The following is a 17,477-nucleotide window of genomic DNA, read 5'->3' on the forward strand; positions in this document are numbered from 1 at the left end:
GCGCCTGGGTGGCTCATTCATTAAGCGTCTGCCTTCGGCTCAGGGCGTGATCCCAGGGTCCTGGGATAGAGCCAGCATCGGGCTCCCTGCTCTGCTGGGAGCCTGCTTCTTCCTCTCCCACTCCCCCTGCTTGTGTTCCCTCTCTTGCTGGCTGTCTCTCTCTCTCTGTCAAATAAATAAATAAATAAATAAAATCTTTAAAAAAAATAAATTTTTGCACAGTTAAACGATAGAATACTATACAGCAGAGAAAATGCATTATACATGGCAGCTTGAATGGATATTACAGAAGTAAGTCTAAGAAGCGGGACATAAAAGAATATATGCATATGATTCCATTTAGACCAAATTTGAAAGGAGACAAAACTAAACCATATTGTGCTGGGATGCATACAAATGGGGGGAAAAAGCAAAGATGTTAATACCATAAAAGTCAGAGTAGGGGGGCAGGGAATTTAATTAGGAAAGGAGCTGTGGTGGAGGAACCTCTAAGGTGCTGGTATCATTTCCATTTCTTGGTGGGGTGATGATAGCCTGGATGTTTTCTTTATGTATATTCATGTTTTATGATCATCAGATCCCCCTTTTGGATACTATTTTCTAATTATTAAAATTGGTAATAGGGGGTTTTTGGTGATTAGTTTGTGGCTCACTTTTACTTTTCTTGTTATATTTTTTTATTTAAGACAAATCTTAAGTGAATATTAGAAAAAATGAAATGAATGTTCTCAGAGCTAAAGGCAACAATAAGATGTTTCCATCTCAGAATAAAAACAAAAGGCTAAGATATTTTGTAGTGATCTGTTGTAAGTAGTGCTGCCCTCTCTTCTCATACTCACCAGGTCACCTTTGAGGAACTTAAGGAAGGTCTTGTGGCAGTGTTGTCATCAAATGCTGGTGCTGGCCCCTTGGATGGAGACAGTTCTTTGGAGTCAAGTAAGAGGATTTCCTCCTCTCACTTCAAGTGTTTGTTTGTTTGTTTTTTTCCATTATTTATCTGTTACCTTCTGGGGTGTGATATTCAGATTGAAGAATATAGCAAGTCTGAGAACTAAATTGTAACTCCACCCCCTTACTGCCAGCCTGTGTGGACTGGGACAGGACTTTGGGTTTTTTTCTTCTTCTGTTTCCTTATTTGCGCGATAGTGTTGGAAAGGAGAAGCTCTATTGTTTTCCTTTACACACAGCACTTCTGGTCACCTGATATGTGGTAGTCTGTCCCATGCCAGGCAATTCTCCCCCTTCTGGATGTCCTCCATTGTTACTCAGTGCGGACATTGCCTACCTCCAGGTCACCTCAGATTCTGCAGGTGAGGGCTCAATCCTATTATATGGTCCTCATTTCACATGCCAGTCACAGGTCCAGGTTGTCACCTATGCTTCTGATTGGCTATAAATCAGAGTTTCCCACAACTCCTTCCTCAGGATCCATGAATTTCCAAGAGGAGCTCCTAGAACTCAGGGAAACAGTTTACTCACTAGATCACCAGCTTATTATAAAAGGATGTAAGTCAGAAACAGCCAGGTGGAAGAGAGCACAGGGCAAGGTATGGGGAAAGGATGCAGAGCTTCCATGCCCTCTCCAGGCACGCCATTCTCCCCCAGTGTCTGTGTGTTCACCCCAGAACCTCTCAGAACCCCATCCTGTTGGGTTTTTATGCAGGCTTCATTACATAGGTGTGATTGATCAAATCATTGGCTATTGGTGATTGAACTCAACCTCCAGCCCCTCCCCCTTCCCTGGAGGTCAGGGTAAGGCTGAACATTCTAACCCTCTAATCACATGGTTGGGTCCTTTGGCAACCAGCCCCCATCCTTAAGGGCTTTCCAGAAGTCACCTGATTAACATAAACTCAGGTTTGGTTGCTCTTGTCACTTAGGAAATTCCAGGGGTTTTAGGAGCTCTGGGCCAGGGATGAGATGAAGAGCAAATATGTATTTATTATAAATCACAGTATCACAAGTGTCAGATAATACCGTGTGCTGTCCTTACGGCATGGGCCGTTGACAAGATAAAGTAGATTTAGAGCAGTCGAAGTGTCAAGAATTGAAAGCTCAGCGCAGACACGGGAATATCTAGACCACTGAGGTTGGGAGAGCAGGTGGGATGCCAGCAGCCAGAGACAGACGTTGCTGTAGCTTTTGTCAGACAGTAATGTTGCGCTGATACGCCTAATCGGACCCCTGTTTTGGGAATGGGGCTGGTGGGACAAAGATAGCATGTCCAAGTGGAAGTGGTGTCCTGAGGGGGGATGTCCCCTGGCTTTGGTCATGGTCAGGAGGAGGAGGGAGGCTTTGGAGAACGGTCCAGTCGGGGGCATGTAGACTGCGGGGTGAGGGTCAGAAGATGCTGACAGACATTGCCGTTAGTGCCTGCTCTATCAGACTTGAGGCTGTGAGTGGCAGCCATGCTTCAGACCCATCTTGGTTATCTCTGATGAGTACTGGGCAGGTGAGTGAAATGGGGCATGGGGCAGTGTGAGGTTGGAGGCGTGGTATTGATGAGCAGATTGAGGAGGGAGCTCTTTCCCGCAGCCCCGGGGTAGGCTTCTGCCATGGCTGATCCTCGGTCTGGAGCAGGTGCATGACTGGATAACAGGGATAACAGTGTGGGAGGGTTTGGGGCAGGGGAGTGGGAAGTGGAGAGGATGAGCGCTCACATCGATTGTCTTCAGTGTGCCAGACTCCCAGAGATCTGTAGCATTATCATGCCCAGTATTCAAATGAGGAACTGAGGCTTGATGTGTGAAAGGATTTTTCTGTCCAAGATCCTACAGCTAATAAGTGATGACCAAGATTTGAGTCACAGTTTTCCAGTTGTAAGCTCTGGGCCCTTGTATATGCAGTGTAGACAGAACTTACTCCTTCCCCTGGCTTCGGAAGGCTGCGGAGCACCTGGGTGTAGTGCCTAGAACCCTGCCCTGGGAGGAGCAGACCAGGGGTGGGAACCATTTGCAGGACCCTCAGGGCATTCTCTGGCTGTTTTGTCTGGCACTTTTCTTCCCCAAGAGGTGAAGAAGGCCACTAGCCTTTATGAACACAGAATTTGGGAATGTGGCCCGTGGTGGTGTACAGGAATGGAAAGGTGCCCAGTGTCCCTGACACTGCATGTGCCCCTCCCATGCTAGAGAATGCATGGAACTTCTAAACGTAAAACTGGATTGTGCGTGTCACTCATTTCCTCCAAGGAGAAAGGAGCTATTTTAGGACTTGTGGGTTATTTCCACCTATTCTATTTTTTTTTCCTTTGGCTTTTTCTTTTCTTTTGAATTTCAAAGCTTTCCTCGATTAAATGGTCATATGTGTGGCCTGAGACTCCTCCCCTCATGCCCACCTAAGGAGGGGGGCATCAGAGCCCCTCTGAGTTTTCTGTGCTTGGTTTCCTAAATGTGCCCCAGCTTCCCATTTCCTGCCTGATAGGACTTTCCCTCTTCCTAAACCACCTCAAGGTGGACGATTCTTCCTCCGCCCACATTAACCAGCCTGCAGCCTCTCTGTAAGTGGAACCCACTCTCAGATGCAACAACAGCCTGTATTCACCGGTCCTCACTTACCCTTTTGATAGCTCTCTGGGGGGAGCCTTTTTCCATGTTTGTGGCTTCCCCCTTCTGAACGCTGCTGGGTCTGCTCACAGGTTCTGTTTTCTCTCTGCTGACTTGGATACTTTGCCCTCCTCTTCAGCACATCACATGCCTGTTGTCCCAGGGTGACTGGTGTAGTGTCCCTGATTCCCTCCAAGTGTCCCAGTGAGGTGATAAATGCTATATTCGCCCTGCATAGTGTCAGCCACCTTAAATGTCATGCTGTCACTTCGCAGTCCGTACATCCCATGTGGAACTTGGCGCCTTCCTCCCTCAACCCCAGTGTCTGTCTGACACTGGTATCACCGTGCTTCCAATTGGCCAGGCTGTACCCAGCCCCCTCCTCTGATGTGGTCCCAAGGGCAGGGGCTCTGGCCTGGAAGAAGGAAATGATGTGGTACTTGGCTAGAAGGAGCGTGACACCTCTCAGAGAAATGCTCAGTTTCGCTGGCCTGGCCTTACCACATTGGACCCTGTGCCTTTCTCTCCAACCAGCCCATTCTGGTTACTTTCCTCTGAACTTGTGTCCTGTCCTGGTCACTGGCCATGATGCTCTCCCCAGTCTCTCTCCTACCACCCAGATTCCACACAGAGTCAGTGTCATTTTTTTCCCTGAGAGGTCCCAGCTGCTCTGTACAGCAGTGGATAGGTCAGGAGGGAAGAAGGAAATGCAAGGGATTGTTAGGGTTTAAGGGGTTCTCATGAATCCCAAGCTAAAACCCATGCCTGCCTCTGCCCCAAATTTAAGACCTGCAGAGTTTCAGCCTCCTGGGCTGTGTTTGAGGCCCATGCCCACAGTGCCCTGATGGCCCTGTCCAGATCAGGTCCCTGAAGTGAGCAGGATGGGAAGTGACCTTCTGGTCTCTAGAGCAGTATGTTGCTGGATTATTGGAGGTGTTTTTTTTTTCTTTTTTCCTAATAAAAAGCTATTAGTATTAGTCTTCTATTATATAAACAAGAAGTCTTTTCTTAGTAGTAGTCTTTTACTCCATAAACAAAAGCAAAATATGCTCAGAAAAATGTAAACAGGGACACCTGGGTGGCCCAGTTGGTTAAGTGTCTGCCTTCGGTTCAGGTCAGGTTATGATCCCAAGGTCCTGGGATCGAGTCCTGCATTGGGCTCCCTGCTCAGTGGGGAGCCTGCTTCTCCCTCTGCCTGCCACTGCCCAGTATGCCGCTTGAGTGCACGTGCTCGTGCTCTCTCTCTCTGACAAATAAATAAATAAAATCTTAAAGAAAAAGAAAAGAAAAATTTAAACAGGACATAGGGTTTAGAGTAGAAAGTCTTGTTTCCCAGCCTGGGTTTCTCAGTCTGCTGCCCAAGGATTAGGGAGAATAGATGGACTGTTATTAACTGGTCTCTGTGTTCTTCTAGGCATTCTCTGTGTGCATCTGTAAGAGCTGCACTCCACATCTTGAAATGTGTTACAGCAGTGTGTGCAGCCCCCCCACCCCCAAATCTCCCATTTTCTTTCCAGCTGCCTCTCGTGATGTCCCGCCAAAGTACGTGAGCGGCTCTAAGCGGTACGGTCGCTGGAGCCGGCCTGAGCCTGAGCCGTGTGGCTCTGCAACAGAAGCCAACTGTTCACCAGAACAGCAGGCCCGGACCACTGGGAGAAGCCAGCTCCACCGCTCTGCATCTTTGGAAAGTGTGGAGGTGGGTCAGGTTCCCCTTCCCCACCCCAGGTCACCATTTCACTTAGTCATTGTGACATGACCACAAGAGAGTGTGAGGGGCAGGTGGGCATTCCTGGGCATCTCAAGTTAGCAGAAGCATGGGTGCATGATGGGAAATGACATTTCATTCTCAAGTGTCTCTGGGTCTGATTGTCTGCAGGGAAATTCTGACCAGCGAGCGTACTCCTTCAGACATTGGGGCAGCAGAGAATTGGTGCCCAAATCACTTGTTTCTTTCCCTCCCCTGCTTACCGCCACCTGCTTTCCCCCAGCACTGCAAGAGGACTGGTTTTATGGTTTCATAGGAGTGAGGAAAGAAAGGGAAGATGCTTTTCTGATGCCCCTGCAAGGTTAGGAGTTTGGAAGTACCAAGCCCACAGTCCCACCTGCCTTGAATACTAAGAATATACCAAGGCCCTCACATTTACAATTTGGCAAAGATGTACCAGACACCTTCCAGGGCCTTGGGGGTTGATTCTAGCCCCCATGTCTCTGAGTTGTTCACTGCTGTTGGGACCAACCCAGGAGATGGGCTGCTGGAGCCTGACAGCCTTCATGTCAGGAAATATCCGTGGGGCAGATCCACAGCTTTCAAGTTAACCATGGATTCCTTAGACCTATTTTCAAGAATTTCAGAAGGTTCTTGGTTCCTGCTATTTATGATGTCCATTTTGTCAGGTGGGGCTTTATGGGGGCTTATTTTTAGTAAGACAGCTCTGGGCCTCTCACATTAATTTGTTTATATGTTCAACATTTGTTGAGGCAAACCTATCTACTTAAATCCTAGAGTCCCTTTGCTCATGGATGTTCTATGCATAGACAATACCAACAAACCCCTGGAGTCTACTTTTTTTTTTTATCATTTTTAGCTTTGGTCCTCAGAGATTTNTTTTATCATCTTTAGCTTTGGTCCTCAGAGATGGAGGTCTGAGGAGTCTGCTCTGTCTCCATTGTACCATTCTGCTCGATAAAACCACCTTGGATCCCTGGAACTAGAACATGGGAAAACATTGTTTTTAAGGTTGTTGGTTGGGCTGAGTGCATTAGAAAAAGGGGACATACCACCTGCTCCCAGATTCCACTCTCACTTCAGTGCTGGCTCTGAGGGACGCTGAGTCTTGGTCAACTTGGCATTCCCTCCAGGATCAGTCATGGGATTCACAGCACCTGTCAGAAGCAGACTTTGACTTTGTAGTTGGCTAATTTGGCCACAAAAACGTAAGGTTTTTACTCGAGTCAAGTATTTCTTGGTGACCTGCCCCCTGCAGGGTGCAGCTCGCAAAGGGCCCTGCGGTGTCAGGTGCTTGCTCGCATCGTTGGTCCCTGGAGCTCCTGGAGGGACAGAAAAAAACACTCTCCCTCCAGCTGTTGGCCGAACTGATAAGGATGATAAGGGACGGGGTGCAGAGAGGTGAGGACCATTAAGCTTGAGTCAAGATGATGTCATGTGATGGCAGGTTGACCGTGCTCCACAACCGCTCCTCTCCAGTGCTGGTGTCTGAAGCCAGTGCCACAAGGAGCTGTTGGTTGGGAAGCATTTTTCTCCCCTTTCAAGGTGCAGGTGCTTGATAGTGTTTTTAGTGTGAACTACTGATGATTTTTGGTTTATGTTGAGGAACTTCCTGTGTTCCCGTGTCTGCACTGTAGCGCATGGTCTGTGAGAGGGAGCTGTGGGCTTTCCCTCAAGGAGCTGCATCTCACCAGCTGTTGTTCCTACTCTTTAGTCCCTACCAGCCCCAGAACATACCCTCTGTCTGTTCCTGGAGCTCTGTCACTGCCACGTACTCCGGGGAATTCATATCTTTTTCTTTCCATTTTCACAGAGTCTCAAGTCAGACGAAGAAGCCGAAAGTGCTAAAGAGCCTCAGAATGAGTTGTTTGAAGCACGAGGTAAAGTCAGAGTCATGGTCGATGCTCCCTACCTTTGACCAGTGCTTTGAAGTTCAAGGAGCTAGGTCATTGGTCAGTGAGCCAGCCGTGTGTAATTTCCTGGGAAGCATGCCGAGTGGGTGGTGTCCCTGGTGGGCCCCTACTCCAGAGGTAGTCCCAGCTGGGAGGTGGTCACTTGATCCTCAGCATCCCCTGAGGTCAGACCCTTAGAGGCCACTGGCCAAGCGAGCAGTATGTCCTGCCACGTCTCATAGTCTGTGAGGACCAGTGTGACTCCAGCTGGCAGGCATGGCCTTGGGGGTCTCAGTCCTGTTGCACTGCCCTCTTGATGGGCTGGGCCTGGGCGCATCTTCTTCCTGGCTGTGTGCAAGCAGTCTTGGCAACTGTCAGCAGCCCTGTCTATGCTCCAGGTAAAATGCCAGACATGGTGCTGGCCCTCAGGAGCCTTGCAGGAGCAACCAGAAGGAAGCAGCAGGTGTACATAAGCAGATCACAGTGTATCCACCTGTGGGTCTGTGGATGCCTTAATGATACCTCCCACGTGGGTGTGTCACAGGGCAGAAAATGCAGAAACTTGATTTGAAGGGAGAGACCTAAATTGACCTTGAATTTCTGCCACAGTAAAAAAATCAGCAGCTGGAACCGAGCCATGCTCTAGAATGTGGTCCTCAAGGACCAAGGCTATTGATCATTGTTTGCCTCGGTGGGGGTCATAGGGACTGACCTGAGCACCCACCTGGGCTGCTGGATGAAGCACACAGGTCAGGAAGAGCGGCCACGCCATCACACCTTAACTGCCTTGGCCTCAAGCCTAAATTTAGGGTGGGAAAGGAAGGACTGGCTGGGAAGGTGGTGCATGGTGCAATTTGGGGTCTTCGACTGCAGGTTCTTCCTAGCCTTGAACAGAAACCCTTCCACTGGTTTAGAACTGACGGTGGTGCATGAAACGCACGTCAGACCTCAGAGGGCTGACGTACCTCCCACGTCCTGAGAAAGAAACCCTAGTATCAGAGGTGCTGTTATGTTTTTACTTAGACATGTCAGACTCTTTAAGCTAAGAGGGATCTCAAAGAAGGCATTTTCCTCAGCCCAGTACAGTGTTGTTCATGAGCACAGAGTTCAGTGTGGACTGGCCATGGAGGGGATGTCTGGCTTGAAGCATGGCCCGTCCATGGATGCCTTCTCATGGGTACCCCCAGTGTCTGTGTTCTTCCACAAGTTGTTTCTCTGGCAAAGCTCAGAAACATAAGTTACTAGAAATTGTTTTTTTAAAAACTAGTCTGGTTTTTTGGTGTGTGTGTGTGTGTTGGGTTTTGTTTTGGGTTTTTTTGGTGAATAGAAATAATGCAGCCCTCTTTTATGTGCTTTAAGTGGTCTGACTTCTGACTTTTGGAGGTTCCCTTCAGAAAAAGCTTTCCCCACATGGACCAGAGATTACCCCCAAAGACATTTTATTATGAAAATCTGCAAACACAGAGTGGAGATGAAAGAACCCTACTGTGAGCAGCTATGTACCCATCACCTAGATCCCACCTCTTATGCTTTGCTATTCAGGTGTGTGCGTCTGATCTCACAGTACATTGCCAGCATTGCTGCGTTTCCCTCAGGTGCTTCCACCTGGAGCGTGGGGTTTACCTGTCACTCTCCCTGCTTCAGGCCAGGTGCCAGCTTGGGGTCCTGAGGTCTTCGGGTGCCTCCAGAAGCCCTGCAGCCCCTCCTTGGACACCCCTGAGAGCCGGGTCCGGGGCATCTGGGAAGAGCTGGGCGTTGGCAGTAGTGGCCACCTCAATGAGCAAGAGCTGGCCATTGTCTGCCAGAGCATCGGGCTCCAGGGACTGGAGAAGGAGGTGAGAGGGGCCAGGGCAGACCACACTGGAGGACGGGCTGTTTGCAACGGTCAGGTCGGTGTTGGGTCTGGAGAACCCCTTCACCCTCCAGACACAGATGTGGCTGTACCACTTTCTGGTCTGAAGTTCTCTGGTAACTCTCGGTGCTGCTGCTGAGGTCTGCGCCCACGCAGGTCATAGATGGCCTGCCTCACTGGCATCAGAGCATCACTCATGACCCTTCCTCTGCCTAGAGTGCCCTTTCCCCTTCCTGCACTGCCCAGTTCTACCACGCAGCCCAGATATCATGCCCTCTGAGGCAGGCTGTGCTCCCCAGGGGCTGTATTCACCCCTCCTTTCCTCTTGCAGGGTCTGAGGGGAGTTGGGTGGGCATTGGTGATGGGGAAGCTCCCCTTGGTAAAATCCTCCATAGCCCTGCTGTCCTTGCTAGTTCCTGGACCACTGGGGGCTCAGGGCACCTTCCATATGCATGTCCTCTTCGTACCATCCAGCAAGTTCCTGGCATGGTAGACTTTGAATGGGTGTTTGTGGAATTAGGAAGTGCAGGTGGCGTCCATTCACAGCAGGGTGGAAACTGACCAGGCATGTAGGTTTCACAGGCCAGAGCCAAGGGAGGTCAGGTGTGTCCCAGACAGTTTGAATTTGGTAAGGATGGGCAGACCACCTGGCCTGGGGTGGGAAAGGCCTGGGTGGTGGTGGCCTCAGCACAAGTGTGGCAGTTTTCGTCTAGGAACTGGAGGATCTGTTTAACAAACTAGATCAAGATGGAGACGGCAGAGTGAGTCTTGAGGAATTCCAGCTTGGCCTGTTCAATCATGGGCCCACTTCACTTCCAGAATCTTCCACTCCTGTCAAACCGAGCATGTCCTGGTCTCATTACCAGGTAAGATGGGATGATTAAGCCTTGAACCACAACAGTAACTGCTGTCGCTCTCTGGTCGTCAGCATCTTCACAGACCCGGGAGTTGGGGGGGGTGTGTGTACACATATGTGTATAAGTGGGAGGCCACGTGACTTAGATTCTAGAACCACACCGGTCTTAGGGCTGGTCTGGCATTGCCTCTCCCTAGCTGTGTGTCCCAGATTGAGTTACTTGCCCTCTCTGAACCTCAGTCTGTTCATATGTAAAATGGGTGCCTGCCTCATAGAGATTTTATGAGAATTACATGGCAGTTCCTTGGTTGTGGGATAGGCTGCCTTCCAGTAGGAGAGCTCCTTCTCTCCTCCCTGTCGTGCTGCAGCAAGAGCATTCATACCTTCCCTAGGAGTAGCTCTCCAGGTACTTCTTACCCTGTGCTCTCCCTGTCCTATAGTCCTAAATTTTCTCTCTCATACAAATACCAGTTCTGCAGATGGAGGAGAGGAGATTTTAGGCAGTTATTTAGATTGTAATCTCATTTGGTGACCGTTGGCTTAGCATTTGGTTTTTCTCCATCCCAGGACAGGAAAACCTCCCTCTTCCACCACAGGGCATGGTTCTCTGAGGAGTCTTGCTGATGTGGCTGATCCCATAGTTTGTGGGCAGTGGCGCAGGACCAGTAACATTGTTCTCTGCTAGGCTGGGTAATCTGAGAGTCCAGTTTCTGAATCTGAACCTGATGAGAATTGGACAGAGAGGAAACTAGGAGCAGTAAAGGAAGGTGTCAGGCCACATAAGATCAGAGGCCACAGTGAAGTCCCAGCAAGTCCTGCTTGGAGCCAGTGGAAGGAGGGTGTGTCTGTGGTGGAGCCGCCCCTGTTCCTGTGTCCCAGTGAGGAGGCACAGCTGGACAGGGCTCTGAGCCGTGGGGCGCAGGAATGAGGCCAGGCGGGACCCACCTCTAATCAGAGGCAGGGGCCCAAGGAACACCTGCCTGCCCAGGAAGTGCCCCGAGCCAACACAGCTGCAGGTGGGGGATAGTGTGTGCAGACTTTGGCATGGTATGGTGCTGCTGGGCCCTCGGGTATAGGGCCCAGCCCCCACCTTCTCCTGTTAGGCCATGGCACACCTGTCCTCAAGCTCACAGTCCTTACAAAGGAAATAGGTGGGAGGGAGATAAGGGTGGTCAGAGTGCATTTGGGTGTCTGAGCGTCTCCACATGGCTGTGGCCACATTCCCAACCATTCTTGAGTTACCCTCTCCCCTTTTGTAAACCGGGTCAAATGCCTACTTTGTAGGGCTGTAAAGTACCTAGTATAACTTAGTGAGCATCCAGTCCCTGAGTAAGTGTTTATGGGGAGGTAGGGGCACAGCTGAGGACAGATGAGGGCACGCGGGCCTGGGAGCACCTGTTGAGGACTGAGTGTGGAGAGGGGCATGGTGGGCTGGGAGGGGCTGTCAGAGCAGAGCCCTGGAAAGCACAGCCATGGGAGTGTGGGGGAAAGTGTTTCAGGCAATGAGCCAAGCTTGGATTGTTTGGGAATAGCAAGAGACTCCTGTGAGGGGGTGGAGAGGAGGCCAGCAAGGAGGGGAGTCCTGGGAGTGTGGCAGGAACCCTGGTGGCCAGAAAGAAGGGGTAGTTGCTCCTCATTCCTGTGGTGCCAGACAACAAATGCTTGTTCTGCCTGGAGCAGAAAACAATCTTTTTTTTTTTTAATTTTTTAAAAAAGATTTTATTCATTTATTTGAGAGAGTGAGAGAGAGGCATGAGTGGCAAGGGGCAGAGCAAGGGAAGGGAGGGGGAAGCAGACTCCCCACTGAGCAGGGAGCCCGATGCGGGGCTCCATCCCCGGACCCTGGCATCATGACCTGAGCCAAAGGCAGATGCTTACCCAGCTGAGCCACTCAAGTGCCCTGGCAGAAAATAACCTTGCTCATGGATTCTTATAGCCCCTCAGTCTACTAGGTCAGCTTTCTGGCCAAGAGATTTTCTTTCTCTTCTTCTTAACACTCCCCAGTTCTGGGGCTCTGGGTGGCTCAGTCGGTTGAGCATTTGATTTTTTATTTTGGCTCAGATCTGGATCTCAGGCTCAGACCGAGCCTCTGCCCTCAGTGGGGAGTCTGCTGCCCTCCGGCCTTCTGTCCTGCTCGCACACACTCTCTCATAAATAAATAAGTCTTAAAAAAACAAAACCGAAACTCCCCAATTCTGTCGGCTGTGAGATGTGTTTCTGAGGCCTCGGGAGATGTGTGGCTTTGTTTGGGCCATTCCATCTCTTCTTTTCAAGCCCATCTTGGGTTTCTTTCCACAGACGGGATTTCCTAGTGTTAGCAGGCGCCTTCTCCAGCTCTCCCTTTGAGAAGCCAGGTTCACACCATTACTGAATCCCGGACGGAGGTTAAAACCCCTTCATACATTCCCCGGGCAAGGCCTCTGGTGCACGGTCAGAGAGCAGGCACCAGGGTCCTTGAGAAGGCAGTGGGCTGGGTGTCCAGAGCCCTGGGTTCAGATCTCCGCTTTGTCACCTGCAGAGGTGCACGGTGTCGGGCACACCGCGCGATGGGGCCGTGGCTCTGTTTCCTAGTCTGGGAGACTGGGCTCACGGTCACTGTGTGAGTGGTTCCCATCAGGCCTCAACGAGACAGTGAAGGGCTGAGCACAGGCTGTTGAGGTCGGAAAATCTAGAAATGAGCAGAGGCCGAAGTGCTGACAGGCACCTTTCCTTTCTCCGCACACAGGTCCTGGAGGAGGCTGGCTGCCAGACCGCCACGGCATCGTCCCTGGTGTCTGTGTGCTCAGGCCCGCGTCTCTTGTGCAGCATTGATGACGGCACCGGCTTTGCGTTTCCTGAGCAGCTCATCGCCCTGTGGGCCCAGGAGGGGATTCGGAATGGCAGGGAGATCTTGCAGGTCTGGAACTGGTCCCTCCACAGTGCCCTGGGGAAAGCATCCAGTTAGCAGGGGGCTGGCGGGGGACCTTGGGGCCCACTGCCCACAGAGGAGGCTGGACAGAGAATCCCAGACACACAGGGCCTGAACTCTCTGCAGAGAACCCCATGTAGGAAAGACCTATTGGAATCACTTTCTTCTTTATTTTTTGCTATTAAAATATAGATTTTTGGGACACCCGGGTGGCTTAGTCGGTTAAGTGTCAGACTTTGGCTTGGGTCATGATCCCAGGGTCCTGGGATCGAGCCTTGCATCGGGCTCCTTGCTCAGCGAGGACCCTGCTTCTCCCTCTGCCTGCTGTTCCCCCTGCCTGTCCTTGCTCTCTTTCTGACAAATAAATAAATAAAAATCTTTAAAATATAGGAGATTTTTAACTTAAAAAGATAATAAATAAGAAGCAGAAAAACAACAGTCTGAAACAAATCCATTTGAAAGTAGGTTTTAGTGTATAGACATTCCCTTCAGTGCATTGTTAACCATGGAGATGTTCTGCTTACCTGGATAAGGGAGTCAGTCCCAGACAAGGGAAGGAAATTTCCTTCCTTGTGGTAGAGACTCTTACTGGATGTCACAGTCCCAGTGGTCTGAGTGTTTCCATTTGTTGAGGGTGAGCTCCACAGTGAACCTGAATTCCATCAGAGCTGCCTGCCAGCCTGGGCAAGCTGTTTCCCCCTGATAACCCCAACTCCCCCAGACCTGCACTCCACTGGGTGGGGCAAGGAGAGGGGTGCTGCCTGGCTGTCCTCAGACGGGGCCCGTCTGACCTCCCCCAGGGACACAGGGCCAGACCCTGCGATTCGGAGGGAGCTTGGTCTGGGGGCGGGACAAGAGTGACGGAAGAACACGCTGGGTGGAAGTGTATATGGTAAGCTGCACTGATGATTTTCATTTCCAAATTTCACTTTTATGTTGTAAAAAAAAAAAGTACCAACTGTACAGAAAATTATAAAATAATAAAGCCTGCCCTCTTTTGGTCCCATTCTGTAGGAGTGGCAACGTAACAGCTTAGTGGGAGTTCTGTAGAGCCTTTCCCTGGCACAGAAAAAAAATACATATTTTAGATACTCCAGCTTTAAATTTTTTTTTTTTTTTGCAAAATCAGTGTAATATGTATCTTGTTAATTTATGTTACCTTTTTCCTCTTGTTGTCCATGTAGAGTTTTTTTCTTTTCTAAATCTTGGTGTTTAAAATGTACGTATATCTTCCTGTTACTATGCTGGTATTTCTTTGTAGGCTAGATTCCTGAAGTTATGAGTTTTAACTCTTGATAGACTTTGTCATATTACCTCTCAAAATGTTCCTATTAGCACAAACTAACAATACATGGAGGAGACCAACAACAGCCTGTAAGATGGTCCTCCTGACACCTTGGGCCAGTCCCTCCTGGACCTAAAATCGGCCATTGCTGAGTGTGGCTACCCAGCAGCCTGGGCAGAGCCTTGACAGCCAGGACAGGCCTGGGCAGCTGGCCCTTGGGACTGTTCTGAAGGCCAGAGACTGAGCCTGGATCACTGGATTGGCCCCCAGGGAGGGTAGAGAGCAAAGTCGTTCATGGTTTGGGGCTTCTTCCTGAAACTATGCTCCTGATTCCCTGTCAGTTGGGGGTGGGTCAGTTGCCTTCATAACGTGACAGATGGTGAGTCTCAAATTTGCCTCTGACATTTCATCATTTACTCTTTTTATTCCTTCCTGCTGTCACAGAGTATTTCCAGTTCTTCAGCAATTTATGATTTACCAGTTGTGTTCTGAGTTTGCTTCCATTTTGTTGAAAGGCAGCAACGTTTACTGAAATCTTGGCACTTGGCACCAAGCAAGGACCTGTGAAGTTCGTGAAGTTATTTACTCCTCACATGGCCTGGAAGGTGTTTCTGTCTCATGTGCACGCACAGCCAGGGCGGGAGCACCAGCGAGTGGGCAGGTGATCCAGGCCCCNACCAGCAAATGGGCAAGTGATCCAGGCCCTGGCATGCTGAGTCACTCCCCTTCCTGTCCCTGACACTCTCAGAAACTGCTTACCTGTGACATCGGTGGTCAAGACCACAGGCTGCTGCCCTGCTAAGAGCAGTAAGCACACCGTGCCTAAAAAAGAAGGGCCTTTCTCTTGAGAAGGAAGCACCCATCTGGGTGAGCCCTCTGCCTGGACGTGCTGGCATCATGTACCCAGCTTCTCGAGACCCTGCCCATTTCAGGGTGGTTCTTATCTAGGCCCTCGGGAGTGCTCTGTGAGGAGGTCTGGGAGTGGTTGTCTGTCCCCCCTCAACAAATCACCACTGAATTATGCCTCNTCAACAAATCACCACTGAATTACGCCTTCACACCCAATGACCGTTCTGGTCTGGAGCAGCTTCTGGGGGTCAGGAATTTGGGAACTGTGTAGTGGGGTGGTTCTAGCCAGGGGTCTCCCCTGAGGTTGGTCAGAGGCCTTCCGAGGGCCTGAGTGGGGCTGAGCTGCCGCTTCCAAGTTGGCAGGTTGATGCTTACTGTAGTAGGAGGGCCTCTATTTCTTGTACGTGGCTCCTTCCTTGGGGTGCTTGAGCTTCCTCATACCTGGGCTTCCCTCCCCAGAGCGGGGAGGAGGCCACGTGTCTTCCACACCCCAGCCTTGGAAGCCCTATGCTGTCACCTCCTCAGTACCCTGTGGGTCACATGGGCTGGCCCTGCTTGGCGTGGCAGGGGAGTACCTGGGCGTGGGTGCCAGGAAGTGAGGGGCGTGGGGCTGTCTTGGAGGCTGCTCCTGCCCATGCCGTGTGGTTTTTGATGACTCCTTTCTTCTTGATTGGGAAGCTGCTGCCATGATCTGTCATGTCTGTGCCCTCTGTCTGGTGACATGATTGCTGGGCCATCTGTATTTGAGGAATAATAACTTGAGCTTCCTGGTTACTCCATACGCTTCACCCTGAAGTCATTTCTCTTCAGAAGCACTCTGGGAGGCGGGNGCGCTCTGGGAGGCGGAGGAGTAGTGGAAAGTCAAGTCTCCATTGTATCCATGCCTCATTCCCACGTATGATCTGGGAATGCTGTGGCTCTTTCTCTATAGGCCCTGACGCGGTGCCTGCCTCTGGACTTGGGCGTAACTGATTTTTTGACATCATAGAAAGAAACAGGGGCCAAGAATACTCAACACGGAAATGCAGCGAGTGTTTCATTGTCAGTTGAGCAGAGGAGTATATGGGTATGGTTTATTATTACTGTGGTGCAATATATATAAATTGTTTTATTCTCTTTTTTCCAAAGAGAATGGAAAAAAGGGGAAAAGAGTGCTCTGCTCTGTGGAGTGCCGGGCCATATGCCTCATCTGTCACATTGTTTTCCTACCCACCCATACACATATTTCACGGAGATTCTATTAGCCTGAAATGATAAAAACTCAACTCTAAATGGCTTAAGTAGAGCGGACGTTAGGGGCTCACCTGGGCAGGCACTCTGGAGAAGGCATCCCAGGGGTGTTGTCAGGGCTCTCTTCCATCTGTCCTCTGCTTGCTTCTTGGTGGCACTGAGCTCAGGTCAGGTCTCCTCATGCAGCTCCCAGGGCCAGCAGGGTCCATACAGCAAGTTATTTCAAGGGAGAATGGTCTCTCCCCCAGCCACCTATCAGTCCCCATGACATCCTCTGCTTGGGACATGCCCCTTCTGTGTCAGTTACTTTTTCAGGAAGAGGGTCTCTGTCCAGCCTGGGTCTCATCCATATCCACACCATAAGATGAGTGGGGACAGAGGCAGGTACTTTACAGACAGAAAAGTTGGCAGGTGCTGCCTGCAGGACAGTGCAGATCTGGGCCTAGCTTGTTCTTTGGAAAGCCAGGAAGTGTTTGAAGAAGTCACACATCTTTCCTGCCCAATGGGCTTTGCTATTTCCAGATTCTCGACTTCAGTGTGGACGAGAAGGTGAATCTTTTGGAGCTGACCTGGGCCCTTGAGAACGAGCCCATGATGGTTGGTGGTGCCACTCAGCAGGCGGCCTTGGCCTGCTACCACCAGGAGCTGAGCTTCTGCCAGTAAGAGCCCAGTGTGGTTGGATGGAGGGGTGGGTACAGTTGGCCAGGCTGCTGGGTGGAGGGATTCCTGGGAAATGGGCATTCTGCCCTTGTCCACCCCAAGCCAGGCCCAGGGAACAGGGGGCTCGACATTGCCTTTCCACTGGCTCTCCTTTAGTGGGCACTTTTGGGGGGACAGGGAAAGAGCTAGGTGCTCCCTGTACCTCGAGTGACATGCCCGTGTGTGGGTTGAGGGGGGCTTGCTGCTTGGGCTTTTACAGCCACAGCATTTCAGGGTTACTGGCCTGTCTTCACACTTGGTGAGAAGCTTAGAAACTGATGTCGGGGTCCTCCCTTAGTCCCTTTTAGCAAGGTTCCAGAGGGGGCACTGGGACCTGACATCCTGCTGACACTGGAGCTCTTGAGTGCAGAGGCAGAAATCCTCCAGTTGGCAGGGATGTGTTCCAAGAGCAGGCAGAGGGCTCCTGAGCTGGGGAGGCTGGCAGGAGAGGAGAACAAAGTGTTCCTCAACACAGTCACTGAGGGCCGAGGATGCGTTCCATTTTAGTCGGGCTCGGCTTTCGATTAGCTGAGTATTCGGGCCATCTATCTGCTCAGCAGAGTGGCGTAAAGATCATTTTTGTGTTTACTGATGTTCCAAAGCTGCAAAAAAGAAATCATGATTTCTGTCCTCAAGAC

General features: G+C 50.6%; 1 protein-coding gene across 5 annotated transcripts; it reads left to right on the forward strand.

Moving 5' to 3' along the window:
* Positions 1-844: 844 nt before the first annotated feature.
* LOC117798052 (ninein-like protein) lies at positions 845-17,455 on the forward strand. Of its 5 annotated transcripts, XR_004622796.1 has the most exons (10): positions 845-936; positions 5,060-5,238; positions 7,082-7,148; positions 8,544-8,702; positions 8,805-8,995; positions 9,726-9,878; positions 12,594-12,764; positions 14,577-14,722; positions 15,842-15,976; positions 16,663-16,784. XR_004622796.1 is itself a non-coding variant. In XM_034650466.1 (9 exons), exons 4-9 carry the CDS (start codon positions 8,687-8,689, stop codon positions 16,691-16,693), a joined length of 708 nt encoding a protein of 235 aa, XP_034506357.1. In that variant the 5' UTR covers positions 845-936; positions 5,060-5,238; positions 7,082-7,148; positions 8,520-8,686; the 3' UTR covers positions 16,694-16,803. The 5 variants fall into 5 exon arrangements, 4 of the variants coding, with proteins under 4 accessions (XP_034506357.1, XP_034506356.1, XP_034506360.1 ...); XM_034650466.1 differs by lacking the exon at positions 15,842-15,976 and having other exon boundaries at positions 8,520-8,702; positions 16,663-16,803; XM_034650465.1 differs by lacking the exon at positions 15,842-15,976 and having other exon boundaries at positions 16,663-16,803.
* Positions 17,456-17,477: the final 22 nt, after the last annotated feature.

This window comes from Ailuropoda melanoleuca, unplaced genomic scaffold (genome assembly GCF_002007445.2).
Source record: "Ailuropoda melanoleuca isolate Jingjing unplaced genomic scaffold, ASM200744v2 unplaced-scaffold2318, whole genome shotgun sequence".
In the NCBI taxonomy this organism is placed as follows: domain Eukaryota; kingdom Metazoa; phylum Chordata; class Mammalia; order Carnivora; family Ursidae; genus Ailuropoda; species Ailuropoda melanoleuca.

What these genes read in the sequence shown, in the direction of transcription:
- LOC117798052 (XM_034650466.1), top strand. An exon ending in TGTCCTGGTCTCATTACCAG is followed by an intron (nt 9,879 to 12,593) that starts GTAAGATGGGAT and finishes CTCCGCACACAG; the next exon opens with GTCCTGGAGGAGGCTGGCTG. An exon ending in ATGGCAGGGAGATCTTGCAG is followed by an intron (nt 12,765 to 14,576) that starts GTCTGGAACTGG and finishes TTTTGTTGAAAG; the next exon opens with GCAGCAACGTTTACTGAAAT.